This window comes from Abramis brama (assembly GCF_963993115.1).
Source record: "Abramis brama genome assembly, chromosome: 8".
Taxonomy (NCBI): domain Eukaryota; kingdom Metazoa; phylum Chordata; class Actinopteri; order Cypriniformes; family Leuciscidae; genus Abramis; species Abramis brama.
Genome location: NC_139970.1, coordinates 4,619,600 through 4,646,228, shown reverse-complemented (window position 1 = coordinate 4,646,228; position 26,629 = coordinate 4,619,600). Strand labels below are relative to the sequence as shown.

Below are 26,629 nucleotides of genomic sequence, written 5' to 3'. Positions count from 1 at the left end.
ACAGTTTTTCTGAAATGCTAAAACACTAAACTCCATTCTCTGAACCAAATTCTCAATCGCCTAAACCAATTTATTGAATAAAACAGTCTTTCTGTAAAACATTAAACAAGTTCAGGCAGTTAAAACACTGTTTGCAAATCTCATGCACTCTTCAAAAAAAAAAAAAAAAAAAATCAACACATTCTCATTCACTAAAACACATTTTGCACTTTGATGCACTTATGTTTCAAAATGCTTAACACAGGAAAGCAAAAGTTCAATAGATTGTTCACACTTTTTCTAATGATGTGACTAAACCAACTGTACAAGTCAGTTCAGAGTGCCAAAATTGACTCAAAATGTTGATACCAACAATGGATGGAAACAATATAAGAGGGAGAGGAGGAAGAGTATATGAATACAGTAAGAGGTGGTGAACAAAGAGGAAGAGGATGTGGACGAGAAAGAGCAGGTGTGGAGAATGTTGTCAAGGCTGGATCTGCTTTAGGGGTTTTCCTGTTGTTTGGTTTTGTGTTTATGGTTTTGAGAAAGTGGGTGATAGTTCCGAGAAATGTGTTTTAGCCATTCAGAAAAACTGTAATGTAGCCTAGATTAAAAGCATGCATAAAAATGTGCATAATATCAAACAAATAAACTAATAAAAAGTGGATAAAATCTAATCAAGCACAATCTTTTATTTCAAGAACTAAGAGATCTCAGTACAGACTCAATCTTAATAAAATTACTAAATTATCATAATCTTTCACAAATAAACATCATAAATGTTAAAAAGGAAAGGTTTATTAAAAACATTTGTATAAGCATTCTATTACATTTAGAAATAATCAGCTGAATATACTTTACTTTGTAATTAGGGTTCGTTGATTTTCACATGTGCCACATATAAACAATGAGCCAAAACTAAAGTATTGATTATTTTCCTAAAATCATAAGCAACATGTTCCTACATGTGCTCACGTGTTGTTAACGCGTTCCTATGGCGACCAGTGGAAGCGCAAGTAACTGATCGTCTTCCCAACCTGTTGTTTACGTGTGAAGACATGTTGTAACACGTTTGTGTTTTTCTTACCTTAGTTTAACTTCTTATGCTTCGATTGTATCCTCTAACTAGTCCACATATGATTATTGCAATGGCTGATTTTATGTGCAGTGTATTATTAAAGTTAAAGAAAGTAGCAGAGGCTATTATTGACAAACCTGGTCTGCTTTAACGCCCATTTCTGAAAACTAGCCTTTCCTACAAATGTGGTCTGATAGGATTATGAATACAAAGTACACACCTTGTCTGACACCTGTTGAATTGATCATTTCCTTTTAATCTTTAGGCCAAAGGCATTTAAGTTTACGGCCCGCCTTTGCGTGGAATAGGCAGCTTTCGCGACCAATCGTAAAGACCTTTTGCACGCCCATTACTCCAGTTGACCAATGAAACTGGCTGCGGCGTGACGTCTGTCTCCTGCTGTGTTAATTTCGTTGAATCTGCACCTATTCCGCTCACTGACTGACTACATTGGATTTTGTTGGCGAAATTAAAATCTATCAAAAGTTGGTTTAACTGCTAACCAGCGTTTTTTTTTGTGTGTGTGTTCTATGACTATTATTTTGTATTCATTTCTGTCAGGTCCATTAAGTCAAGAACACACATGACAATAAAAATGATTTGGGAAATTTTTATTGAATAAATTGCAATTCAAGTTGATAAATTCTGAATTAAATTTTTGGCGGTATGGCTCTGTTCAGGGAGTCCTCTGACCTTTCATGAGCACCATGAAATAGCAGAGAGTCAGAGGACAGCAGCAACAGCATTAGGGAACGCTCACACAGTTTAGGACTGGGAGAGCTGAACTATTCCCCATATGAACAGAGCAGCAACGATGACAGAAAAGCAAATGACACGTTATACATGACAAGGAGGAGCTGGGGAGGTGGCGGGCTGCAGAGAAGCGAGCATCAAGTGGTTAGGAGCGAACTGAATCTGCTTAAATAGGGCGCCCTGTTTTGAGCGTAGCCATTAGCAGCGAGGGGAGTTGAACAGCTGATGCAGATCAGCTGATGAGACCGTGTTGTTGGCCAATAGCGTTAGCAGTCTTGGCTACTTGGCCTGCCAGAACTGACACTGACGCTCAATTTTTGCCCTGTCGTTTCTTTGTTCTTGCTTTCTCCTATTAGTTCTTGTTTTGTCTGATCTTGTCAGTCACTAGTTTGCTTTAGTTGTTACTCATTGTGTTCCACACCTGTTTCTATTTGAATTACTCATTATCACGTGTTCATGTACCCTAATTTTGATTCAAATCTTTGACTGATGTTGTCTTTATATTATGTGAAGCTGTTGCATGTTTTTTTCTTGTGTCATGATGGATTACCTTCTTTGTTTTTGTTTAAGCACAGAACATGTTTTTTTAGATCCACATCTCCCTCTTCCTTTTTCTGTCAGCCGTGACAACAGCTAGCGGTCTAAGATTGCTATAGGTTGTTTGTTTTGCATGTATTTGTAACATTTGTCAAAAAACAGTGATGCTGTCTTGTCTTCTCAGAGATGAGCGACAGCTACCCCAATAATTTTTGGAAGAGGTCTCCAACATATTACTCGACCTTAGATGTAGATTGGCATCCATTCATGAGGACGTGGACTTTGTCTATATAAGAACTGAACAAGTTCTAAATGTATTGTCCAGGTTTTCTGAAACCACTTCAATACCCAATGCTCCAGAAGTTTTGCGGAATCTGGTGTCTGCATTGGAAATACTAGACAGTTGTCAGTGCACAGTTCTTAATGGTTACCAAGCACCAATTATTCGATCAGGAAAAAGGCGACACCCTCGTTTTGACATATCAAAAGAGCACCTTGAATTCCTTCTTGAATTTGACTTCACTGTTCCTGAAATTGCTAGACTTTTGGATGTGAGTGTTAGAACAATTAGAAGACGAATGAAAGAACTGGAATTATCAGTGAAGCAGAGTTTTACAGACATTAGTGAGGAGGGTCTCCAACGAATTGTGGCAGACTTTCTTGCAACCACTCCAAACTCTGGATACAGAATGGTCTCTGGATATCTGAGGAGCATAGGCATAAGGTATGGCAAATAAGATGCTTACTATATTGTACTCCAAAAATATGTTCTTAACCTACAAGTTTTACTTAAGAAATAAAATAACTTTAGTGCATTTAGTGCCATGCATTTAGTGTTATGCTTTTTCCCCCGTAAAAGGATCACTCAGCAAAGAGTACGAGCAACTCTCCCATCCATTGATCCTATTGGAAGTGTCTTACGAGGCCTTGAGGTCATGCTCATACCTAGAAGACCCTACTCCGTTCCCTCGCCACTGTCACTTTGGCACATAGATGGAAATCACAAGCTTGTGAGGCAAGTCTTTGTTTACTTCATAATATTCAATAATGTAAATCATTTCAAACTCAACAATAAAAACAAACAAACCACTGTTCAGCCGTACATCATGGAGACAATACAAGTTTAAAAACAAAAAGTCTTACAGACTTTCAATATTGAAATTAAAATTACTAATCAAATTAATAGATGGCAAAATTTGGGATACAGTGTCTTTTATTTATGATGGTACATATTTTTTTAATAGTAGTACATTAGTTTGTAGATCAATAGTATAGTAGATCAGTTTCCCTTTTCCATCATTTAAAAGCAAACTTTGTTCCAAAAGAAATTTCAGTTTTATAATGTATCTTTTCTCTTTTTACAAGAAACCAAAATAAAATGACTCTAAGATGTCTGTTATGTGCCTGTTCAAATCACAATTTCTATTTAAATTTGGTCACCCAATCTCATTCTCAAACAATACACAATGCACAAAAATTATCTTAGTTAACTTAAACCATTGACTCTTAGAATCTCTGCAATGGATCAGTTTTTTTTCTTCACACTGTCTCCCACAAGGGATAACGGGATACAAATTCTAGACACCCTCAGATAGAAAGTATAATATTTAAACACGTGCAGTATATGTAATATAATATACCATTTATTCATCTTTAAGAGCACATATTGCTCGGTTTTATATATCTCATATACATAAATAAATCAAAGTCTAACTCATAAAAGTTTCTTCCTGACTCAAAATTTCCTAATTATCTCAGAATGCATATTCCTATTATTATGATTTATAATTTAAAAATTTCTGAATTTTTGAAATTATCTATTGATCTTGTTTCAACATTTCTCTCTTTATCTTTCTTTATATTCTACCAGAATTAAAGTCTTATTCAAACAAAAAGCAAGTTTCATTACTAGAGCATCTCAGGGTATTTTCCCTCCCGAATCTGGTTTCCAGCATGACTAGTTGCTATTTGCAAGAACAAATAGTTTCATTAACAGCTTTCTAGGCGCACTCTCGAACACAACAAATAAAATACTCAACATATACTAATTTGATTGAATTTAACCATAATCATTGCCCTTATTAGCAAAGGTAAAAAAAAAAAGAATCCTTAAATCTTTTAAATCTGATTACCAGTTAAACCTTTTAATTAATTTAGAAGCATTTTAAAGGAAAAATGTGAAGTCTGTCATCCTACCTACCTTAATACTTTAAGTCCTTTTAGCCCGTCTGGAATGGTCCCTCTGTCGAACAGGGTTCTGCAGTCTGGCAGAGTGAAGACAACGTGGTTCCTCGTCCCATCCATCCGACAGAGGGAGATTCCGAGGACTCCTGGATGGCCCGCCAAATTGTCGTAGATTTTTCCCTAAACCTAACTATGTCCTATAATACTTATACTCTAGCGCGTCTACAGTCGACGTCGGCCGAGTCTAACCCTATACTCTAGCGCGTCTACACATCGACGGCGGCTGTTGGAAAGGTCGAGTCATGTGCGCATGCGCTACTTACTGTCAGTCATCATCATCAGCAGACGAGCGGGACTGTACAAGCAAGACTGTGTGTGCGAAGTGCGTCAATAAATATATGTAAGTTGACTGTTTACCTAGTTTGGTGATCAATACTTGTTAAGGAGCTGTAAAGCCTTGATGTCATACTTTCATAAAGTGATGCATGTTTAAGAGAGATGAATCCGTTAATCGCGTGAGGTTGAGGGCTCGTGAATGTGCCGTTTATGTTCGATATTACTTGCAATTTATAATATTTATATTGCACCCAGTGTTTGATTGTACATATGTATGTGTGATCATTACATTAGTATTTGAAACTCTTGTTATTTCGAGTTTAAGGACGCGATCTTTATGATTATGTGCCGTTCATTTAAATTACCTCAGATTTAGTTTCGGTTTTGAATGTTATGCCATTTCTGACCACCGGGTGGCGGTGTTGCATATTTTCATTGCTTGTATATTGATTTCTTTATTTAATATAGAATCGAACCTGATAATTCTTTATTTGAGAAATGTAGATTTGGAAGTAATGTTTGTATAATAATACTAGAGACATTTGTTAATATATATCTGCGGTCTGAAAATGACCATTTATTTACCAGGGTGAAAAACTCCGCCAGCGTAAGACAACACCTACTTCTAAAATTTGCAGTAGTCTGTCTCACTTGTGTATTATAATATCACTCACCCTAGAAAACCCACAACAATAAGAAAAGCAGTAGATGATGCAATGGGTTTCACTTTTATGTGTTTTTGTAGTGTTGTCATGCAAGTTATGTTTACAAAGGTTTTAACCACATTTGAGTATCCAGAAATATGATTTCTAAACTATTTTGAATGCATGTCCTGATGTGTCTTTTTTCAGTTTTAATAATGCACTAATGTTAATATTTCATTTGCACCCCTGTGTTATAATTTTTCCTAAGTACCCTTTTCTGCTTTTTTAGAGCAATTCTGGAGAAAATGGGCCTGCTGGGGAAGGTGACCCCCATGCAGGCAAAAAAAAATAAAAAATGGGACAACTTAAAAACAAAATACAAAGTAAGAAAGTTAATACACACGTCTTTGCTGAAATGTATTGTGCTGTTGTTGTTAACAAGCCATGGTTAATTTGCTCTGCCTTAGGATTGCAAGTGTCCTGGGACAGGAGAGGGAGTGGGTGGGAAACCCACTGCTGAAACGTGGCCCTGGTTTGTCTTCATGGATGAGGTGTTGGGGCAGAGGCATTCTACCAATCCCCCTGTCCTCATCGCCTCAATCCCCGAGGACAGACCAGGGTCAAGTTCAGCAGTGGGTGGCCACAGTGAGGAGGAGCCAGCACCAGCACCCGCCGCAGCACCACCAGCACCTGCACCAGCAGCACCCGCACCACCACCAGCAGAAGCACCTGCACCAGCAGCACCAGCACCCACAGCAGCAGCACCCGCACCACCAGTAGGAGCACCCGCAGCACCACCAGTAGGAGCACCCGCAGCAGCAGCACCACCAGCACGGAGAAAGCAGGACTATGAGGAGGAGATGCTGGACCTCATTAGAGAGGACATGGCTCTGCTAAGGGAGGCAGAGGAGAGGAGAGCTCGAGAGAGCAGGGAGAGGATGGACAGGCTGTTTGCGCTTCTTGAGCGTATGGTGGAGAAATATTTTTTTATATTTTTTTTTATGTATATATAAAAGAGGATTTTTTATTTACATTAAATGGAAAGAGGAAACTTAAGTTTTGTACAGTTTATTTTTGTAATCTAAGTTATATTAAATGATGTTTGTTTTTTTTTCAAACTTGTGTACAGTTTATTTAAAATGAATAATAAACATTATTTTTGTTCCATTTCTGTGCATTGTTTATTTTTTAAGTAACTTGATGTGTTGGGATATGAAATAAATGGAACAGTTCTTGACATTGCTTATTTTTTTAATGACAGGTTTGACAGGCAATTTGAAAACAAACAATATTTTATACAATAATAACATTTGGAAAAAATAAATAATTATATAGATAAATAACGTTTTATAAATAATAAATAACCATTTACAACATAACTTAAATATAATCTGACAACATCATTTAAATGAACAGTACATAAATTAAGATTTCAGCTGAGCAGGGAGACCCTGGTGGTGCCGCTGGACCCGGGTGGGCTCCACAATAGAGACCCTGGTAAGGCCTCTCTGCCGGTGGGTGGGACATCATCTAGGATGGTCTCCAGAGTGTTTGACTGCATAATTTCCACTGTCCACTGCATTGTCTAACAACAGGTTTGCAGGGCTGACTCAATCGACGGCTGCCATCTCACTGAGATCATTTCAAAAAGAGGGAAGAATAAAATAAATTCTCATCCTCAAATCAAAGCATCAAAAATTTCAACATGGACATTCTATGGACATTCATTTTTGGTTTTGGCCATTATAAAATTTAAAGTTCTCTGACTTGCCTGTTACAAATAATCATGGTCAATGGGAACCTCCTCCAGGGTAGACACCTCTGCAGACGGCTGGTCACGCCAGGGAGCCCCACTGACCGTCTCCAAAACATGCTCCCCCTCATCCTCCGCATCATCCTCCTCATGCTCATCCTCCGGGGCCATGATGTCACCAACCCCAAGGCAGATGTTGTGGAGGATGAAACAGGCTGTGATGACCTGAAATGAAAAAACAAAACAAAAAATGATATGGTCTGGAAGAAAGAAGTTAATTATGTTTTTTGCAAATGTATTTTTCATTTAACTTACATGAGGTACAAAGGTGTGGTGCACTTCCAGTGCTTGCAGGAAGATGGCCCTGAACCTGGTCTTCATCATCCCAAAAGCACGCTCTATAATGGAGTGTGCCCTGGAATGATGAAGATTAAAGCGCTGGGCTCCCACACCTCGTACTGGCCTCTTGTAGGGAGTGATGAGGGGGAGTGGGTGTTGGAGACACGGGTACCCTCCGTCTGCGAGGATGAAGTGCCCTGGAGGAGGGTACACTGACCTCCTGTACAGTGGGCTGTACCGGAGCACCCGTGCGTCATGCACTGACCCGGGCCAGCCCACGTAGGTGTCAATGAAGCGGCCCTGATGGTCACAAACAGCCTGCAGGATTATGGATGGGAACAGTTTCCTGTTCCTGTAGCTCTGACCATCAGGGCCGCTTGGAGGCTTGATGCGGACATGGCAGCCGTCGATTGCTCCTGCAGCTTTCAAGAAAGCTCTGTGTCTGGCCAGCCCTGCAAACCCACGGCAAACTGCCTCCAGGTCTTCTGGGGTGTTTGGGAGGTGAATGACTTGGTGGCGAATGGCCACCACCTCCTCAGCGACCCGGTGGACAATGCGGTGGACAGTGGAACGTGGCATATGAAATGCTCTGGAGACGACCCTGTAGGATGTACCACACGCCAGCCAGAAAAGAAATACCAGGGTCTCTATTGTGGAACCCCGTCCGTGTTGCCGGTCACTTCTCAACAGGCCCAGAAGCACTGTCAGGGTATTCCTGCTCAGCCGAAAATCAGGTCGTGTGTCCATGTCATTAAAAAACCTGTCCAGCACTGGCACGCTCAGGTTTATCCTGCAGTACAGGGGTCTGGTCTGATTTAGAGAAACAAACAAAAGAGAAATTGTTTAGAGTTGTGACAATGTAATTGTTGGAAGATACAGTGACACTTAAACTACTTTTAGTAAGTATTAATGGCACATTGGTGAAATTTTAGTAGTTATATTTAAAACCTTACTTATGTACAAGTGTTATCTTGCATACTTGTATTTAATTTACTTAAGATATCAAGAGTAAAAGTACAGTTAAGTATTCTGCATAAAAAAACTCTTTGTCAGGGTTTTTAGATATGTTGTTGCATTCATATTACTGCTTGGCTATGTGTATGTTGCATTTTAATTCTGAATATGTTGAAGGTTGTTATATTTAAAGTAATTTACTGTTGAGTAGTTTACTATAGAACAATTTATCATATTGTAAAATACCATGGTTTTGTAGTGTTGCTGTCCTGTGAAAGAGAAAAAAACCCTCATTACTTCACATTTGTATGTGAATACTTAACGAATGTACTTGCTTACAGTCAACCACAGGTTATTTTGAAAATGAAACGAGCACAATTTTAAGGAATTGTTGCTATACAGATGCATGCCATATAAAAGGCTGCATCCAAAGGCGAGCGGGAGTAGCCTACCTATATATATATATATATATATATTAAAGAGGTATATTTCATTGTATTTATTTAAGAGGTATATTTCACTGTGTTTATTTATTGTTTTGTGTTTTATGCTTCGACTGCGTTAAAACAAAGCACGCTGGAAACATGCCTGAATAAGATCACCATGATCAAGAGAATAAAACTACATAAAAATCGCATCTTCGTAAGGTAACTTAGCCTATAACTAAACATTTGAACAGCTTTATGTGTATTTTGTATTTTTATAAGTAGCCTATCATAACATGACTCAAGTACAGTCTCAACTTGTGTACTCCAGCAATTAAGGACGCAACTTCTGAATTGGGATGCAGCAAACCAGTTTACTTTACCTGGCCACGGTCTTGACAAAGCCTTAGATACATCACCCGGCGGCGCCTGGAATGAAACATCCCCACCATCTCCTCCAGTAAAACATCAAATAAAAAAAATAAAATGATGTAGTCTTGCTCCATTTTTATTTTTAATTGATGAAGCCTTGGAAGCGTAGGATGGCAGCTCTCCTATCACAGCGTTGCTAGGCGACAGCATAATGGGGAACACCTGGTGGCAATTACAATCCTACGAAGGCTAGACTCGGAGCGTCCTTCGACGGCTGGGAAGGCTGGGTCCTTAGAAGGACGTGTCCTTCACTTTGGGACACAGCTGTGATGAATTCAAATTCAAAAATTGCGCCCTCAAGAAGCGTTACGACATGTTTTACGGCAGTGATATCAAACGCTCATTGGCTCTCGCCTGTTCGTCCATGTTCGTCACAGATTGCGACATGCCGTATTTCAGTCGGTAAACTACATTTGAAATGGAGAAGCGCGCGCCTTCACATAGAGCGAAGCCGGATTAACATTTTCATGGATTAATAACTTAAATTCTGCTCTGTACCTCATTCAAAACTATTATATACTGAAAGAGAGGAACCCAGCCATTAGGGAGGCACAAGCCAGTGCACTCTTAGTGCCGGTCCCAAGCCCGGATAAATGGGGAGGGTTGCGTTAGGAAGGGCATCCAGCGTAAAACATGTGCCAAATCAAATATGCGGGTCACGAATAAGAATTTCATACCGGATCGGTCAAGGCCCGGGTTAACAACGACCGCCACAGGTATCGTTAGCCATCAGGGTACCGGTGGAAATTGGGCTACTGTTGGCCGAAGGAGGAGGAGGACAGGAGGACGACGTCTACAGAGGCGACAGGGAAAGGAGAAGTGGAGGAGAGTGGAGGTTCGGGTTGGTACTTTAAATGTTGGCACTATGACTGGTAAAGGGAGAGAGTTAGCTGATATGATGGAGAGGAGAAGGGTAGATATGTTGTGTGTTCAGGAGACCAAGTGGAAAGGGAGTAAGGCCAGAAACATTGGAGGTGGGTTTAAACTGTTCTATCATGGTGTGGATGGAAAGAGAAATGGTGTAGGGGTGATTCTGAAGGAAGAGTACAGTAAGAGTGTAGTGGAGGTGAAGAGAGTTTCTGATAGGGTGATGATCGTGAAGGTGGAAGTGAAGGTGGAAGTGAAGGGATGATGATAAATGTCATCAGTGCCTATTCTCCACAAGTGGGCTGTGAGATGGAGGAGAAGGAAAGATTCTGGAGTGAATTAGATGAAGTGGTAGATGATGTACCTAGAAATGATTTGGTGATTGGGGCAGACTTTAATGGACATGTAGGTGAGGGGAACAGAGGTGATGAGAAGGTTATGGGTAGGTATGGCCTAAAGGAGAGAAATGTGGAAGGGCAGATGGTGGTAGATTTTGCTAAAAGGATGGAAATGGCAGTGGTGAATACGTATTTTAAGAAGAAGGAGGATCATAGGGTGACCTATAAGAGTGGAGGAAGGTGCACACAGGTGGACTATGTTCTATGTAGGAGATGCAACCTGAAAGAGACTGGAGACTGTAAGGTGTTGGCAGGGGACAGTGTAGCTAGACAGCATTGGATGGTGGTCTGTAGGATGGTTTTGGAGGCGAAGAAGAAGAGGAGGAGAGTAAGGACTGAAAGAAGAATAAGATGGTGGAAACTGAAGGAGGAAGACTGTAGTGTGAGGTTCAGGGAAGAGGTCAGACAGAGGCTCGGTGGTGGTGAAGAGGTGCTGGATGATTGGGAAACTACCGCAGGAGTGATGAGGGAGGCAGCTAGAAAGGTACTTGGTGTGACATCTGGAAATAGAAAGGAAGACAAGGAGACGTGGTGGTGGAATGAGGAAGTGCAGGGGAGCATAAGGGGAAAGAGGTTAGCAAAACAAAAGTGGGATCGACAGGGTGATGAGAAAAGTAGGCAGGAGTACAAGGAGATGCGGCAACAGGTAAAGAGGGATGTGGCGATAGCCAAGGAAAAGGCATACGAGGAGCTGTATGAGAGGTTGAACACTAAGGAAGGAGAAAAGGATTTGTACCGACTGGCCAGGCAGAGAGATGGGGCTGGGAAGGATGTGTTGCAAGTTAGAGCAATAAAGGATGGAGATGGAAATGTGTTGACTAGTGAGGAGAGTTTGTTGAGAAGATGGAGGGAGTATTTTGAGCAGCTGATGAACGAGGAAAATGAGAGAGAGAGAAGGTTGGATGATGTGGTGTTAGTAAAGCAGGAAGTGGATAGGATTAGTAAGGAGGAAGTGAGAGCAGCGATTAAGAGGATGAAGAGTGGAAAGTCGGTTGGACCAGATGACATACCGGTAGAAGCATGGAGATGTTTAGGAGAGATGGCAGTGGAGTTTTTAACCAGATTGTTTAACAAGATTTTGGAAGGTGAGAGGATGCCTGAGGAATGGAGAAGGAGTGTGCTGGTACCGATCTTTAAGCATAAGGGAGATGTGCAGAACTGCAGTAACTACAGGGGAATTAAGTTGATCAGTCACACCATGAAGTTATGGGAAAGAGTAGTGGAAGCCAGGCTGAGAGAAGAGGTGACCATCTGTGAGCAACAGTATGGTTTCATGCCGAGGAAGAGCACCACAGATGCCTTATTTGCTTTGAGAATGTTGATGGAGAAGTATAGAGAAGGACAGAAGGAGCTGCATTGTGTATTTGTGGATTTAGAGAAAGCGTACGACAGAGTGCCAAGAGAGGAGTTGTGGTATTGTATGAGGAAGTCAGGTGTGTCAGAGAAGTATGTGAGGGTGGTGCAGGACATGTATGAGGACAGTGTGACTGCAGTGGAGTGTGCAGTAGGAACGACAGACTGGTTCAAGGTGAAGGTTGGACTGCATCAAGGATCGGCCCTGAGCCCTTTCCTGTGTGCAGTGGTGATGGACAGGTTGACGGACGAGGTCAGACAGGAGTCTCCCTGGACTATGATGTTTGCGGATGATATTGTGATTTGTGATGAGAGTAGTGAGCAGGTTGAGAAGAGCCTGGAGAGGTGGAGGTACGTGGTGGAGAGGAGGGGAATGAAAGTCAGTAGGAGTAAGACAGAGTACATGTGCGTAAATGAGAGGGAGGGCAGTGGAGTGGTGCGGTTACAGGGAGAAGAGGTGAAGAAGGTGGAGGAGTTCAGGTACCTGGGGTCAACAGTGCAAAGTAATGGAGAGAGTGTTAGGGAAGTGAAGAAAAGAGTGCAGGCAGGGTGGAGTGGGTGGAGAAGAGTGACAGGAGTGATTTGTGATAGTAGAGTATCTGCAAGAATGAAAGGAAAAGTTTATAGGACTGTGGTGAGACCTGCGATGTTGTATGGATTAGAGACAGTGGCATTGAGTAAAAGGCAGGAGGCGGAGCTGGAGGTAGCAGAGCTGAAGATGTTAAGGTTTTCGTTGGGAGTGACGAGGATGGACAAGATTAGAAATGAGTTTATTAGAGGGACAGCGCATGTTGGATGTTTTGGTGACAAGGTGAGGGAGGCGAGATTGAGATGGTTTGGACATGTGCAGAGGAGGGACATGAATTATATTGGTAGGAGAATGCTGAGGATGGAGCCACCAGGAAGGAGGAAAAGAGGAAGACCAAGGAGGAGGTTCATGGATGTGGTGAGGGAAGACATGCAGGTAGTTGGTGTAAAAGAGGCAGATGTAGAGGACAGGATGGTATGGAGACGGATGATCCGCTGTGGCGACCCCTAATGGGAGCAGCCGAAAGAAAAAGAAGATATACTGAAAGAGAGGACTGTGACTGCAACACATAAATAAATGATTGTGATTACACGTATGTTGTTTTTCTTCATAATTGTAGCCTATGTAGTTTTCTATCTTTGAAAATTACGTATTAATACTACGTATTAATGAGACCAGGCTGGAATGTTTTAGTTAAGTTGCAGAACACACGGTAAAAGTTTGTGATTCAAAAATGTTTAAGCAGTAGCAAAGGATGTGGTAAGAGTCTGGTAATACAATAGAAATAAACAAGGCTTCCTTTTACAGTACAGTTGCACTTTACGGACTGAGTACTGTAAATTGTCATGTTTTCTTTGGTAACGTTGCAGGACATACGAGGTAAAAAATTGTGACTATATGGAAAAGGGAATGATCAGGTTATACGGTACAATTCCGGTAATACCATGGAAATAAACAAGGCTTCATTTTCAGTACAGTTGCACTTTACTTACTGAGTAAATTGTAAAAACATCTGCAAGAACATACCCAGTATTTAAGATGTGCTATGACATTAGGGAAAACTGTTCCTGCGGGGTAGTAGTAGTTACCAGGTAAGTGTAAGGTAAATTATTTGATAAACCCTCTATAAATTGGTGTAGCAATGAACAACAATTATGTAAGACAAGGTAATTTATTGGAAACTACCGTCTTAATTTCAAGATAGTAATAAATAAACATGGACTGTTACCAACATAACCCTAGGATAACTACAAACCTAACTTGAATTGATGGGTAATACTGGAGGTGTTTCTAAAAATTGGCTGCCTACATTCTGAGGAAGTACACAATTAAATCTGAGTTATTACCAACCTAAACAGGTAACAAGTACACAGTACTTTGTTGAGTTGATATTTAACAGTGGTGTTTTTTTTCCCCTGGTAGTTTCTCTGTAATTGCATACTAATCACCTTAAGTAATTACACACTAAAATACTATAATTTACCATATGCTTACCAGGTAAATACTTAGTAATTAGTTTGTAGTTTCTCTGCATTTACATTTGTTACCTGTGGTAATTACCAATAACCAACTATAACTTACCATATATTTACCCGGTAAATACCTAGTAATTAGGGGACTGTAAAAGGAAGGGTTACCGCATTTATGATGGTTTTGACTGCATGAATGCGATGACTGAATTGAAATATTAATAAATATGTGAATAGACTCACTGGAAGTCTAGGTCATCTTTCTCAATGGCTTTGAAGTGATACAGAGCCATATAATAGTGAGACTGACTGAACGTCTGCTGCTGCTTCTTGTTCTGCGAATCAAACACAGTCTGTTAGAGGGTTTGATTTGCCTCTTTCATGGACAGCGACAGAGAAGTGGGGGTGAGATCAGGAACCAGATTCAGATTCGGTTGCAACCTGTTAAAGAGTGTGCACTACATGCCAAAGCACGTGTCCCACAAAGTCTCTTGCAGTTAAAAGAATTTAATTGGATTTTTTCCCCCAATGGAACTAAAAAATTAGGTTTCAAGAAATCGGTAAAGTATTTTTTGACATTGAGATGAGCATCTACTGTTTATACACAATGCTGTCAAACGTAACTGACCTATCAAAATATGCATTTAGCTGTTTTAATTAATTATGCAGGAAATATTAAAGGCATATCCAAATACAACAGTCTTGTGTTATTATTTCTATGCATTGTGGTCAATAGAAGTCTGGTTATGACATGGTGACAAGTGAAAATATGCATAATTTGTCTCAGATCATCTTTAGACCATGAAAACAGGCCAGAGTAATCAAGTCTTTGACCACTAGGTGGTGTTGGTCCCAAGCTTCTCAGTTTCCTCCAGGACATGATTATGAGGCGCCACGTAGGATTTAAATCAAACTTCGCTTATCAATACATACATAACACACGTGCATATACAGTGAGGAAAATAAGTATTTGAACACCCTGCTATTTTGCAAGTTCTCCCACTTAGAAATCATGGAGGGGTCTGAAATTGTCATCGTAGGTGCATGTCCACTGTGAGAGACATAATCTAAAAAAAAAATCCAGAAATCACAATGTATGATTTTTTAACTATTAATACACGTGCACACTAATATGAAATCCATACCAATACATATTATGTTAGTCATGAATGCATATACACTTGTGAATAACTTGCATATACATATAAACTTGACGCACGCATACACATATAAACACTCGCATATACATATAAACTTCCATGCATATACACCTATAAACACTCGCATATACATATAAACTTCCATGCATATACACCTATAAACACTCGCACATACATATAAACTTCCATGCATATACACCTATAAACACTCGCATATACATATAAACTTCCATGCATATACACCTATAAACACTCGCACATACATATACACTTCCATGCATATACACCTATAAACACTCGCACATACATATAAACTCGATGCGCGCATACACATCCATAAAACACTCGCGCATACATACAAAATAAAACGTGGATGTGTGCTTTAGTTGTGTATATATGTATATGCGAGTGATTTCATATGTGGATGTGCGTGAACTTTTCAGTACAAACGGAAGGCATTTCAGTGTAACCGGAAGGCATTTCAGTGTAAAAGGAAGGCATTTGTGTCGGTTTTGATAGTTTGTTTTCCAATTTGAAATGAAATAAGCATAAACGAGAAAACGGCCCCTTTTATTAGTTTTTTCGTTTTTTTTTTTTTTTTTTTTTTTTAAAAGCCTAAAGCCTCTTACGTTGTTGATTTATATTTCAAACAACAATTCGACATTTGCTCGCAATGTTTTTCTTACAAAAAAACTCATTATTTTGCAGGACAATTGTCTATTATACAACACAGATAGAAGGTGATAGAAGGTGATCTGCCAATAAATCTGTGGTGATGTAGGCTACAACACGCTTTAAGAAAAGTGTATTTCCATCACACTGTGTTTTTAGATATTACATATAGATTACATATACCAAAGATTTTACATATAAACTGGGTCAGCATACTGTTAATTACAGTTAGTACCATGGGAAGTAGGGGTGCTGAGCGTGACCCCTGGAGTGGAGCCCATGAAGAAATATGGTTGTGGATAAAAGTTTACACAAACAAAACCAAAAATCTGTGGTGTTTAGCCTATAGGCATACACATTACATGTGTTTTTTATTTTTATTTATTTATGCTGTATTATAAAATACCCATATTATAACAAATAAATAAAATATATTTGGAAATTGCCCTTTAAAACGAAGGCTCAGTTTGTGGTTCACAATTATTTGATAAAAAAAACAAAACAAAGACATAGTCACTTATATTAAACATTTATTTATTTTTTTGTTAACAGAAGTTATCTTGCGCCTTTAATTGCCTTCGCTATCGTCCTGTCAATCATCTGTCTCATTCTCGCGGGTCGCGGATATGATTGCAGTTTCAGTAAAAATGTATTTCACCATCATCTGTACCCACCCTCAGCCGATTGACATTACAGTATTTGCAATCACCATCCTGTGTCAAAACCATAGACTGTAAAAAAATACAAAAATTCAAAACGGAGCGTCTAAAAGAAAAGTTCTGACTGCTGACTGAACATTGGTCAGTGAGCCTCTCCCGCTCGACGCTGTCAAGCGCAGCTTCACCACACATATTTAACTCCGCACAGCTAAATAAAACAGGCTGGTGGCAGACTAATAATTAATATTTCTGATGTAAAGATTTCTGTGAAACGCGTAAAGTTGCAAGACCTGCCCTGTACAGCTTAAGAATCTGTAGCCATAGTAGAGGACTATTATTTTGTTGAACAGACCCGAGCGACAACTGATGACGTCACATGCTCAGACTTGCTTGACCAATCGGCGGAAGGGGGCGTGTCAGGCCGCCCACATGTGGAAAACGAATTTTGAAGTCATTTATTCGTTTTTTGCCTGTGAACTAAAAAACGAAAAATCAAGCCGAAATCTCGTTTTTTCATTTTTTATTTTTTATTTTTTTTTAAATGAAAAAACGAATAAAGGGGCCGTTTTCTCGTTTATGCTTATTTCATTTCAAATTGGAAAACAAACTATCAAAATGACACAAATGACTTTTACACTGAAATGCCTTCCGGTTACACTGAAATGCCTTCCGGTTACATTGAAATGCCTTCCGTTTGTACTGAAAAGTTCACGCACATCCACATATGAAATCACTCGCATATACATATATACACAACTAAAGCACACATCCACGTTTTATTTTGTATGTATGCGCGAGTGTTTTATGGATGTGTATGCGCGCATCGAGTGTATATGTATGTGCGAGTGTTTATAGGTGTATATGCATGGAAGTGTATATGTATGTGCGAGTGTTTATAGGTGTATATGCATGGAAGTGTATATGTATGTGCGAGTGTTTATAGGTGTATATGCATGGAAGTTTATATGTATGTGCGAGTGTTTATAGGTGTATATGCATGGAAGTTTATATGTATGTGCGAGTGTTTATAGGTGTATATGCATGGAAGTTTATATGTATGTGCGAGTGTTTATAGGTGTATATGCATGGAGGTTTATATGTATATGCGAGTGTTTATAGGTGTATATGCATGGAAGTTTATATGTATATGCGAGTGTTTATATGTGTATGCGTGCGTCAAGTTTATATGTATATGCAAGTTATTCACAAGTGTATATGCATTCATGACTAACATAATATGTATTGGTATGGATTTCATATTAGTGTGCACGTGTATTTCATATATGTATTTTGAACATCCAATAGTATACATGTATATGCAAGTAATTTATAGGTGTATATGCACGTGTGTTATGTATGTATTGATAAGCGAAGTTTGATTTAAATCCTACGTGGCGCCTCATACATGATGGCCATGTAACAGAAAAGTTTTCTAATAATATGCCAGTGTTTTATGGCAAAATACAGGATTTGAGATATCAAAATGATCTATTAGAGATGCTAATAGAAGGGTTTGAGAGATATGTTCTATGTTCTCTATCAGTCTGCCTTATTTCAATGATTGACACAAATTACATTTGGTAAACAATAGAAGCTTATGCACAAGAACAAAGAGGTTTGTTGAGTGAGGAACAATCTTCTGTGATTACCATATGTGATGTCCTATGTGTGTCATTCTTTGTTTAGATGTAAATAAAAACCTGTTCATCATATAAAGTGATCATATCTCTTTACAAGACTTCTTTTAGATTAAACTGCTCGATCCATTTGGATTTGTTTTACAATTCCTTTATAACCTTTTTGGATCTGGTAGGTTTTGCTTAGCTAGATTTTCAAAGCCTCTCAGGTTTCATTACAAAAACTTTCATTTGCGTTTCGAAGATTAACCAAAGTCTAATGGGTTTGGAACAACATGATGACAGAATTTTCATTTTTGGGTAAATTATTCCTTTAAGTCTCTATGAAATTCTGGTCTCTAGATATGGCTCAGGTTTATAGGATTTTTAGTCTTTTAGAAAAGAAATAGCACACCTCTCCTCAACAAGCCACACAATTTGACGTACAAATCATGCCCATAGCACAAATGTTGTAGTGTGAGTTATGCACTATAGTTTAGTACTAGGGGTGTCTTCAAATCCTTAACCCATCATATAACCAATAGTATTAGTGATACATGCTTTAACAAGCACCACTATTGACAACAAAAACTACCCAACAAACACCATATAACAGGACAATCTGAAGGGCACACACGTATACACCCAAACTCATGAGGGAATCATGAGCTGGAAGTAGAAACTTTGAAAATGCTGCATAAAGTTGACAAACCAGTCCATGCAACCTTTGCTCCTGTCCTTGTGTGACGAGGCAATAGAGATGTTTGGTTACTGATTTCGACTACGCCACTCCAATTTTGTTTGGGTAGGAGTCCCCAAGTCAATAAAGGGATTTCCCGCGAGGCTATCCAATTAAATGAATAAACTTAAGGCAAGACTGCTATAAAAATGAATACATCGCTTTTATTAAATACATGGATTCTAGTCTCATTCAGTTTCTTTCACAAGCTAGCCACGTTTAGTGATACAGGGTGGCAATAGAAGAGACTATGTGGGGTAACAATACTTCAAAAAAAGAAAATATACACAACAAATGAATAAATACAATACACCCCAAAAAGAAATTACAAACTTTCTACACCGCACACTACATATACAAATACACACCAAACTTTCCACACCACACGGGTGTATAAATCAAAATGAGTATCTTCCCCCACTAGTTACTCTATTGGGAGCTGTTAGATATGACCTAGCTTGGAGCTCACAAAATAAACCATAAAGAAAATACAATGGATTAATTTTTGGGCCAACAACCAAACAAATAAACAAAATAAACCGATTACAATACCATAATCCTATTAAGAAACTTAAAAATAAAGGTAGGGAAAAACAGTGGTCATTTGCACTGGATGGATCGAATTCTATAAAGAAAAAAAACAATAAAGCAAAAACACATTCTTATCAAAGCATACAAGTATTATCTCTAGACATAACATCAGTTCCTACTAAAAACCACAGCCCGTACAAAGTAAAATTACAATGTCAATCAATGTTAAAATATACTAGCTATTCCAGAATTACATGAATAATTAGATACCTTATTTCAGAAGACACTGGAAGTACAACTGTCGTTAATGTCCACTGCTCGTCTCGTTCAGCATAGCCAATGTGAGGGCTTTTAAGGAAACTTCTCTAAAAAGTATTTATTTGTTTTAATACATACAAAAAGGTTTTTCACATCTCATTTCGGAAAATAAAACAACCTATTTTGATAAAGGACAAACACTCACGTGCAGTGTACTGCAATGGTAACCCAGTGTCCACAACTCATCCAGTCAAACCTTCTCACCATTAAGGTATTTAAACCACATGCCTAAACAAAACAACTTCATAGACACAATGAATGGATTAAACACCCCTGGCCCAATAGGCTATATGCACACTCTCTTCCGCATTCGAATTCAGCCAGCTAGGCCACTTCCGGCGCGCGTAGCGTCAATAGCAACTATGGCGTTTTTCACTCGGTCGCTTCAAGATGTCCCTCGTGTTACGGTGAACGACGTGAGTCGAATTATTCAAGCACTAACCCATACATCGACAACCAAGAAGGAGAAGGGCTTCAAGCTTTACGTTTCAAGCTACATCCACAATTATGAAGGTAAGATCTGGACGTGTAGTGTTTTACTGTGTTTACACGTCCTTAGTAGCATGCATGCTATCTAACGCTAGCGCAGCAGGTGTAACGTCTGTGTCGGTCTGTCTACTATTATGTGTCAATCACATCCAATTTTCCTAACGCCTTTGTCAATGTCAGTTTCAAACAAGGATTCAAGTACAGGAGAGGTAACCATAAGAGCTGAGTGCTACAGATCAATGAGGAAAAGCCAAAAGCCTCACAGCTTGAGCGTAAGGGAAAGTTATCCTGCAGGTTCAGTGCAGGCTGGTTCATGAGACAGGTTCCGTTCGTCAGATCAAGTTTCTGTGAATCATCGCATGTAATCTATTTTAAAGACATATTTCATTTACTACACCATAAATAATACTGGTGTGTTGGAATATTTATCGATATTTAAATATGTATGCTAAGCACTGGGATTCACAGAAACTGAGTTCTGTTTTGTCACTGCATTGACACACGTTCTGTGTCCACTGTTGATGATGAGTAGAGTGAGATAAATAATAATAATATTAATAAGAAATAATAATTTGGCTACAATCTACAAATTGTTTAGCAGTTATTTTTTTCCATGTCATCTTTATATGTTGATGGTACATATTTGTTTGTTTTGTCAAACATTCTCACTGTACTCATGCATTCTCCTTTTTAAAAACTGAAAGTACACCTTTGTCTCCTATTGTAACAGATTTGTGTATTTTCAGATTGTGCTTAGGGATGCCCGTCCTGTGCAGCTGCAAAGCTGCCAGTGTACCTGTGTGGCAGGTACAGCTTTGTGCAATCATGTGGCAGCACTGTTGTATCAGACTGCACATTTTTGCCAGCTAAGAATCAACTCTGTTCCCCCAACACACAGCTGCACAGATACTGAACAGAAGTGGCATAAGCCAAGAACCATGGTAACTAATGTTTCTAACGGGGTACTTTGATTGTATTTATGGATATGTGGGTTTATTGATAACCTTTTTGTTTAAATGCAGGGTGTTAAACCTGGTCTGGTTAATGACATGGTGATTCTTTCAGCCAGACCCAAGGAACGAAAACTGATGGAAGGAATCAGGTTAGTGTTGTTGTTATCATTAAATACATTTTCTGTAGTAATCAGTGAGACCTCAGATAAAGTAGTCATCTGATCATATGATACAGTGTATGTTAATATTCATTGTTAGTATTTATACTGTCAGTTGTTCAAGCAAGAAAGTCCAAACTTTTTTATTTATTTTGTTTGTTCAACTTATGTGTAACTTACTTTATGGCTCATTTAAAAATATATATATATTTTGTCTTTTCCATAGGAGCAACTTGTATAAGGGTGTCAGTTCAGCTCTGCCTGAACTTTCCACACTCAGGGTGGATGAAGTCTACCATGATCTTCCAAGTGATGCGGCTCCAATGATAACAACTATGGCTATGAACATTAATGTTCCTCTGGTTGACTCTGTATTTGGAAAAGTGCAAGAAGGAAGTGTGTTGTCCTATCACATGCCAGCAAAGAGAGTTCCAAACACCTGTCCACACACAGATGCTCCTTCTCCCCCACAACTGCCACTTCAGGGTTACAGGCTGGGACCCTCTACCTGCTCTTTTGTCTGCACTGAACATCAGCAGCACCACATGATGTCCCTGGCAACAACATTAGAGTCCGCACACAAAATTGCCAACAGCACAAAAGAACAGAGTTCCTGCATTGAGTGGCACCAACTAAGGCGGCCCCGCATCACCTCCTCCAAATTTAGAGAGGTCTGTCACACCAGGGCACAGAGCTCTGCTGAAAATCTTGCCAAAAGACTTCTGAGACCTAGCCATCAGACTGCAGACATGAGGAGGGGGCTTGACATGGAACCTGCAGCAGTAGAGGAGTACTGCAGAGTAAGGGAGGTTAACCACTATCCCTGTGGCTTCCTTATCCACCCTGACGCACCCTGGATGGGGTCATCACCTGATGGCATCGTGTACGATCCAAAGGGGCAGACAGTGTTTGGCCTTGTTGAAATTAAATGCCCCAATGTAGCAAGCTATGTTGACTGCCCATATATTAAGATCAGTGAGGGCACACACACATTAAGGAAATCTCATCCATACTTTTGGCAGATCCAGGGCCAGATGTTGGTTTCTGGTTTGGACTGGTGTGACTTTGTTGTCTACACACAGGAAGACATGTTTATTCAGAGGTTTCCCAGAGACAATGAAGTCACCAAAAGAATGAAAGAAAAAATTGACACTTTCTTTTTTTATTGTTATCTCAATGCTTGCCTGGATAATTAGATGCTGATAGCCTGTCACGCTTCTTTTACAGAATGCTGTTAATTTCTCTTTTCTCTATTTCTCTTACTGGCAGTTCTAATCTAGCAGCTCTTATCAGTTCAGTCCATTGCAAAATATTTGTACATATTTATTACTATGTTTCCTGTTGTATTTGTATACTAATGTGTACATATTTATTACTGTTTCTTGTTGTATTTGTATACTAATGTGTACATATTTATTACTATGTTTCTTGTTGTATTTGTATACTAATGTAATGAGATGTAACATGTAATTTAATAAATAGATTATTACAAATGTACATGTTCTTCCTAAGATTTTTTTTTTTAGGTAATTCATTACCTAAAAATAGTATTTTATAACTGTTGTTTGTAATTTGGTAGCCCTAAACAAAGGTTATTACTCAGTAAATATAATTCACTGTGCATTAAAGTATTATTCTTTTATAACAGATGGCTTAAAAACACTGAGCTAAAGTACATATAACATGCAAATAATTCAGTAGTTCTTTATTCAAAAAGTATGTACAATGTACAGCAGTTCATAAATAACATGTACTATAAAATGAAATTTATAAAAAGTAATTTACAAAGGAACATTTAAAGAAAGTACTTACAAAAATGTAAAATAAATTACGTATGACCATTTGTATAGGTAAACAAACAAATACATTCTCTGGCCATTTGTAAAAGTTAACAAAATAAACATCTCAGTACTGGTGTCAATTCTGATTAGATTTCTATAGACATACTCTGGTCAATTTTAAACATTGCTAAAAGTGAACAATTATAACAAAGTGGCTTTAAAAATTATTGTAACATTGCAACTTTTGTAACATATTGACAATTTTTTTTTTATTTGAATTATAATAAATAGCTATTTACAGACAAGTGGCTCTCTACTCTTGCTTCTTTGCCCAAGCCTTTACCAGAGGCCCGTTTTCATAGTTCGTCAGAAGACATGCAACAGTATACAGCTGATTAATGTTGCCAAAAAGCCTAAGTGGAATCTCGGTGTCAAAGAACTTGTGTTCCTTAACACGACGTATGAGGCGCTCAACATGCACCCTGAGGCGTGCGATTGCTTGGGTCTCCCTGACCTCACAGGCAGACATCTGGGATCTTCCAGAGAGAAATGCTGGCCTATAAATCTTGCAGGGCACAAGGTCATCAACAAGGAAACCTCGGTCGACCATGATGGCCATCCCAGGTCTCAAAAGGGAGAGAATTCCAGACTCCCGCATGATCTGTTTGTCACTGATGGAACCAGCGTACAGTGGAGAGATAAATGTGACCGCCCCATGAGGAGCCACTCCAAGCAGCCCTTTGAGAGTACAGTGGGACTTATATGCTGAGAACATTTCACTTTGAAGAAGAGGTGATGAAGGGCACTGGCACCTCAGCTCCGTGCAGTCCAGGATCACTGTAGTGTCTGCATAGTCCTTAAAATCAGCTGGCAGATGTGCCCTTATTTTCTCCTCTGGTATCCAGATCCTCACAGACCCTAGCACAGTGTACAGAAAGTTGCTCCACGTTGTGATGATCCGACTGACTGTGGACTGGTGGACTCCGTACCGGTCAGCAAGGTCACGCTGTTTTGAGCCCAGTGCAAGGTAGTTGAGAAATAAGAACATCTCATCAATGGGCTGCAGGGAACGAGTCTGTTCAAAAGAAATAAAATGTACATTACATTTCTCTCAACTTCTATTAACCATGAGCTTTGTTAAGTTGTATTGTATGGTCCATGTAAATAACTACTTACTACAGTGGAACTTGGCTCTGTAAAGGTGCCTCTCTGTGCTTGTGTCACACTGACCATAGATGGCAGCGAAGGCTCTATTAAGGCCCAGAATCTCATCAGTAGGTCATACGATGCAAATCTAAATAAATACAATTCAGATATTAGCATTTAAATCTTGTATCAGTGTATACTATGAAATTAATAGGAAGCATTTCAAATATGTAACTCAATTAGCCTTTCTCTCTCTCAATTCAATTCAAATTACTTTATTGGCATGACTGTAGCCTACATAATGCAATATTGCCAAAGCTTGGAATAGCCTACATAGAATTATTATAAAGACATCAAAATAATAAAATAGTATAACATAACTTAAATTTAAATGTACAAATTAAATTAATTGTAAAAATGTGACAAATTAAAATATGTGTGAACATTTGATAACACAGCTGCTGTTTGTCCCTCTCCTGGTATGATCTTTATCTGCTCACACACACACATACACACACACAGACACAGACACACACAGACACCTATATCCATTGCTGCAAAGGTACTACAGAACAATCTGGACATCTTACCTTGTGAAAAAACGTATGTCCTTGTCTGAGGCAGAAAAACGATTAATCCCAAAGCGCTGATTCATTGTCAGCTTCTCGACCTGTTCCCTCAGCTTGCGGTTCTCCTCTCTGAGAGACGTGTTTTCATCAAGGGCTAAATCGACAACTGCGGGATCTGGAGCCGAAGCATAGTCGTGGTCCATGAGGATGTCAGCCTCCTCGCACGCAGCGTCATCCCGCGACACCGGCGGCCGCTCTCTCCTCTCCCATACCCCCGGTCTTGAAGTGGGAAGGGTGTAATTGTTCCACTCAAACAATGCTGGAACAGCTCCCTTGATTAATAGCCGTCTCCCTGTCTCTGACACTGGCTCATGAACGTCCTCCTTTTTAAAATGCCGGCTACATACTCGGGTATGGGGACTAACTGTGAAATTGTCCCTCCGGATAGCGACAAGCCATTTTCGTCTGATTTCCGCGTCAGATGGAAATGTGTGAAAACTAAGTACTGTGTTATACTTGCTTGAGGCTTGACACAGAGGCACACAACAATGCTCAGCTGTACTGTTGTTAGTTCGCTGAAATTTAAATGATTTCTTACTAGACATTACGCTATCTCTATCGTTATCGCTTTGTAAACAATCACCTCAGCCGTAGCGGAAATGGCTTAGCTGGCTGAGAATTTAGCGGAAGTACGTCATCACCTCCGTGTGCATATAGCCTATTAAAGCCACACTGACACTCAAAATCACTGGCTCTTGGCCAACACGTCAAAACCATCATAAAGCATCACCAGTGAGCATTAAAATACTATTCTTAAGACCATAATCTCTTAAATAAACCTACCAGAGCTTGTTCTTCCAGCGACCGACCATGCCAAACAATTCAAGCACTGCAGCCATTCCACCCAAAAGGAAGTGACATATTTAAAGGGAAATTACACCCTCTACTGACCTGGCTACACTTGCAAGGTTTTTGACATTAGTACAGCGGTATTTTACCTTGTCATCTGCTGCTGTTTTGTCTTTCTTGTCTCCATCTTGCTTTCCTAACAATAAAGGATAAAGTGTGCCCATTCAACATGTCTTTTTTGGAGTTAATGGATATAAAGAGCCAATATACTGTAGATTGATTCAAACTGTCTTTGTTTCCCACAAAAAAAAAAAATCAGAATTAACAGGCCAGTCTCATATTGTGTCTCATGTTAAGTCTTATGAATTTAGAACGACATCAGGATGAGTAAATGGTGACTTGTCATTTTTTGGTAAATTATCCCTTTAATAATTAACAGAAAAGAGGGATCATATAAAATTGCATGTTGCTTTGGTAACACTTTATTTTGATGGTCCCTTTTGAACATTCTGTTGGCTATAAGCAACTACATGTCAACTAACTCTAATTAGAGTATTAGAAGTCTGTCTGCTTAATATCTGCAAACTATTAATTGTGATGATCCTCCAACAGACATTCAATTGACTGAGTAACTTTGAAACTACATGTCAACTTATTCTAACCCTAACCCTACCAGTCTACTAATATTCAACTAATACTCTGAGAGTTAGTTGACGTGTGTTAAAGAGACCATCAAAATAAAGTGAAACCGTTGCTTTTTATTTAGTACTGCCCCGAATAAGTTATTTTACATAACAGATGTTTACATACAGTTCACAAGACCAACAACTAAAAAATATATAAATAAATAATGACCCTGTTCAAAAGTTTATATTCACTTGATTCCTGATACTGTGTGTCACTGCATGGATAAAGTACTGCTCATCTGTGGAAACAACGGAAGGACGACTCAGTAC

General features: G+C 39.2%; 4 protein-coding genes across 5 annotated transcripts in view; 2 read left to right on the top strand and 2 right to left on the bottom strand.

Annotated features, from left to right (window-relative positions):
• Positions 1-25,870, bottom strand: part of LOC311088189 (SH3 and cysteine-rich domain-containing protein 3-like) — an 82,344-nt gene extending 56,474 nt beyond the window's left edge. Inside the window, exons 1-2 of the mRNA XM_084121936.1 lie at positions 25,823-25,870; positions 14,277-14,368 (exon numbers count right to left, since the gene is read on the bottom strand). The gene's annotated coding sequence lies outside the window, so the exon portion shown is untranslated. The remainder of the gene's footprint in view (positions 1-14,276; positions 14,369-25,822) is intronic.
• LOC311088551 (uncharacterized protein) lies at positions 4,858-6,680 on the top strand. The gene is made up of 3 exons (XM_084122738.1): positions 4,858-4,934; positions 5,804-5,897; positions 5,982-6,680. The coding sequence occupies exons 2-3, from the start codon at positions 5,820-5,822 to the stop codon at positions 6,525-6,527; spliced, it is 624 nt and encodes a 207-aa protein (XP_083978864.1). The 5' UTR covers positions 4,858-4,934; positions 5,804-5,819; the 3' UTR covers positions 6,528-6,680.
• Positions 7,289-9,804, bottom strand: LOC311088905 (putative nuclease HARBI1; the record flags this gene model as incomplete). Its single annotated transcript, XM_084123287.1, has 3 exons — positions 7,289-7,492; positions 7,583-8,416; positions 9,772-9,804. 3 exons carry the CDS (start codon positions 9,802-9,804, stop codon positions 7,289-7,291), a joined length of 1,071 nt encoding a protein of 356 aa, XP_083979413.1.
• LOC311088739 (uncharacterized protein) lies at positions 20,015-22,701 on the top strand. 2 transcript variants are annotated; one of them, XM_084123019.1, is made up of 4 exons: positions 20,015-20,241; positions 20,975-21,158; positions 21,240-21,319; positions 21,555-22,701. In XM_084123019.1, exons 2-4 carry the CDS (start codon positions 21,156-21,158, stop codon positions 22,522-22,524), a joined length of 1,053 nt encoding a protein of 350 aa, XP_083979145.1. In that variant the 5' UTR covers positions 20,015-20,241; positions 20,975-21,155; the 3' UTR covers positions 22,525-22,701. The 2 variants fall into 2 exon arrangements, with proteins under 2 accessions (XP_083979145.1, XP_083979144.1); XM_084123018.1 differs by having other exon boundaries at positions 20,964-21,158.
• Positions 25,871-26,629: the final 759 nt, after the last annotated feature.

What these genes read in the sequence shown, in the direction of transcription:
- LOC311088551 (XM_084122738.1), top strand. Translation starts at nt 5,820, where the DNA reads ATGGGCCTGCTGGGGAAGGTGACCCCCATGCAGGCAAAAAAAAATAAA. An exon ending in ACTTAAAAACAAAATACAAA is followed by an intron (nt 5,898 to 5,981) that starts GTAAGAAAGTTA and finishes GCTCTGCCTTAG; the next exon opens with GATTGCAAGTGTCCTGGGAC.
- LOC311088739 (XM_084123018.1), top strand. An exon ending in GGCATAAGCCAAGAACCATG is followed by an intron (nt 21,159 to 21,239) that starts GTAACTAATGTT and finishes GTTTAAATGCAG; the next exon opens with GGTGTTAAACCTGGTCTGGT. An exon ending in AAACTGATGGAAGGAATCAG is followed by an intron (nt 21,320 to 21,554) that starts GTTAGTGTTGTT and finishes TCTTTTCCATAG; the next exon opens with GAGCAACTTGTATAAGGGTG.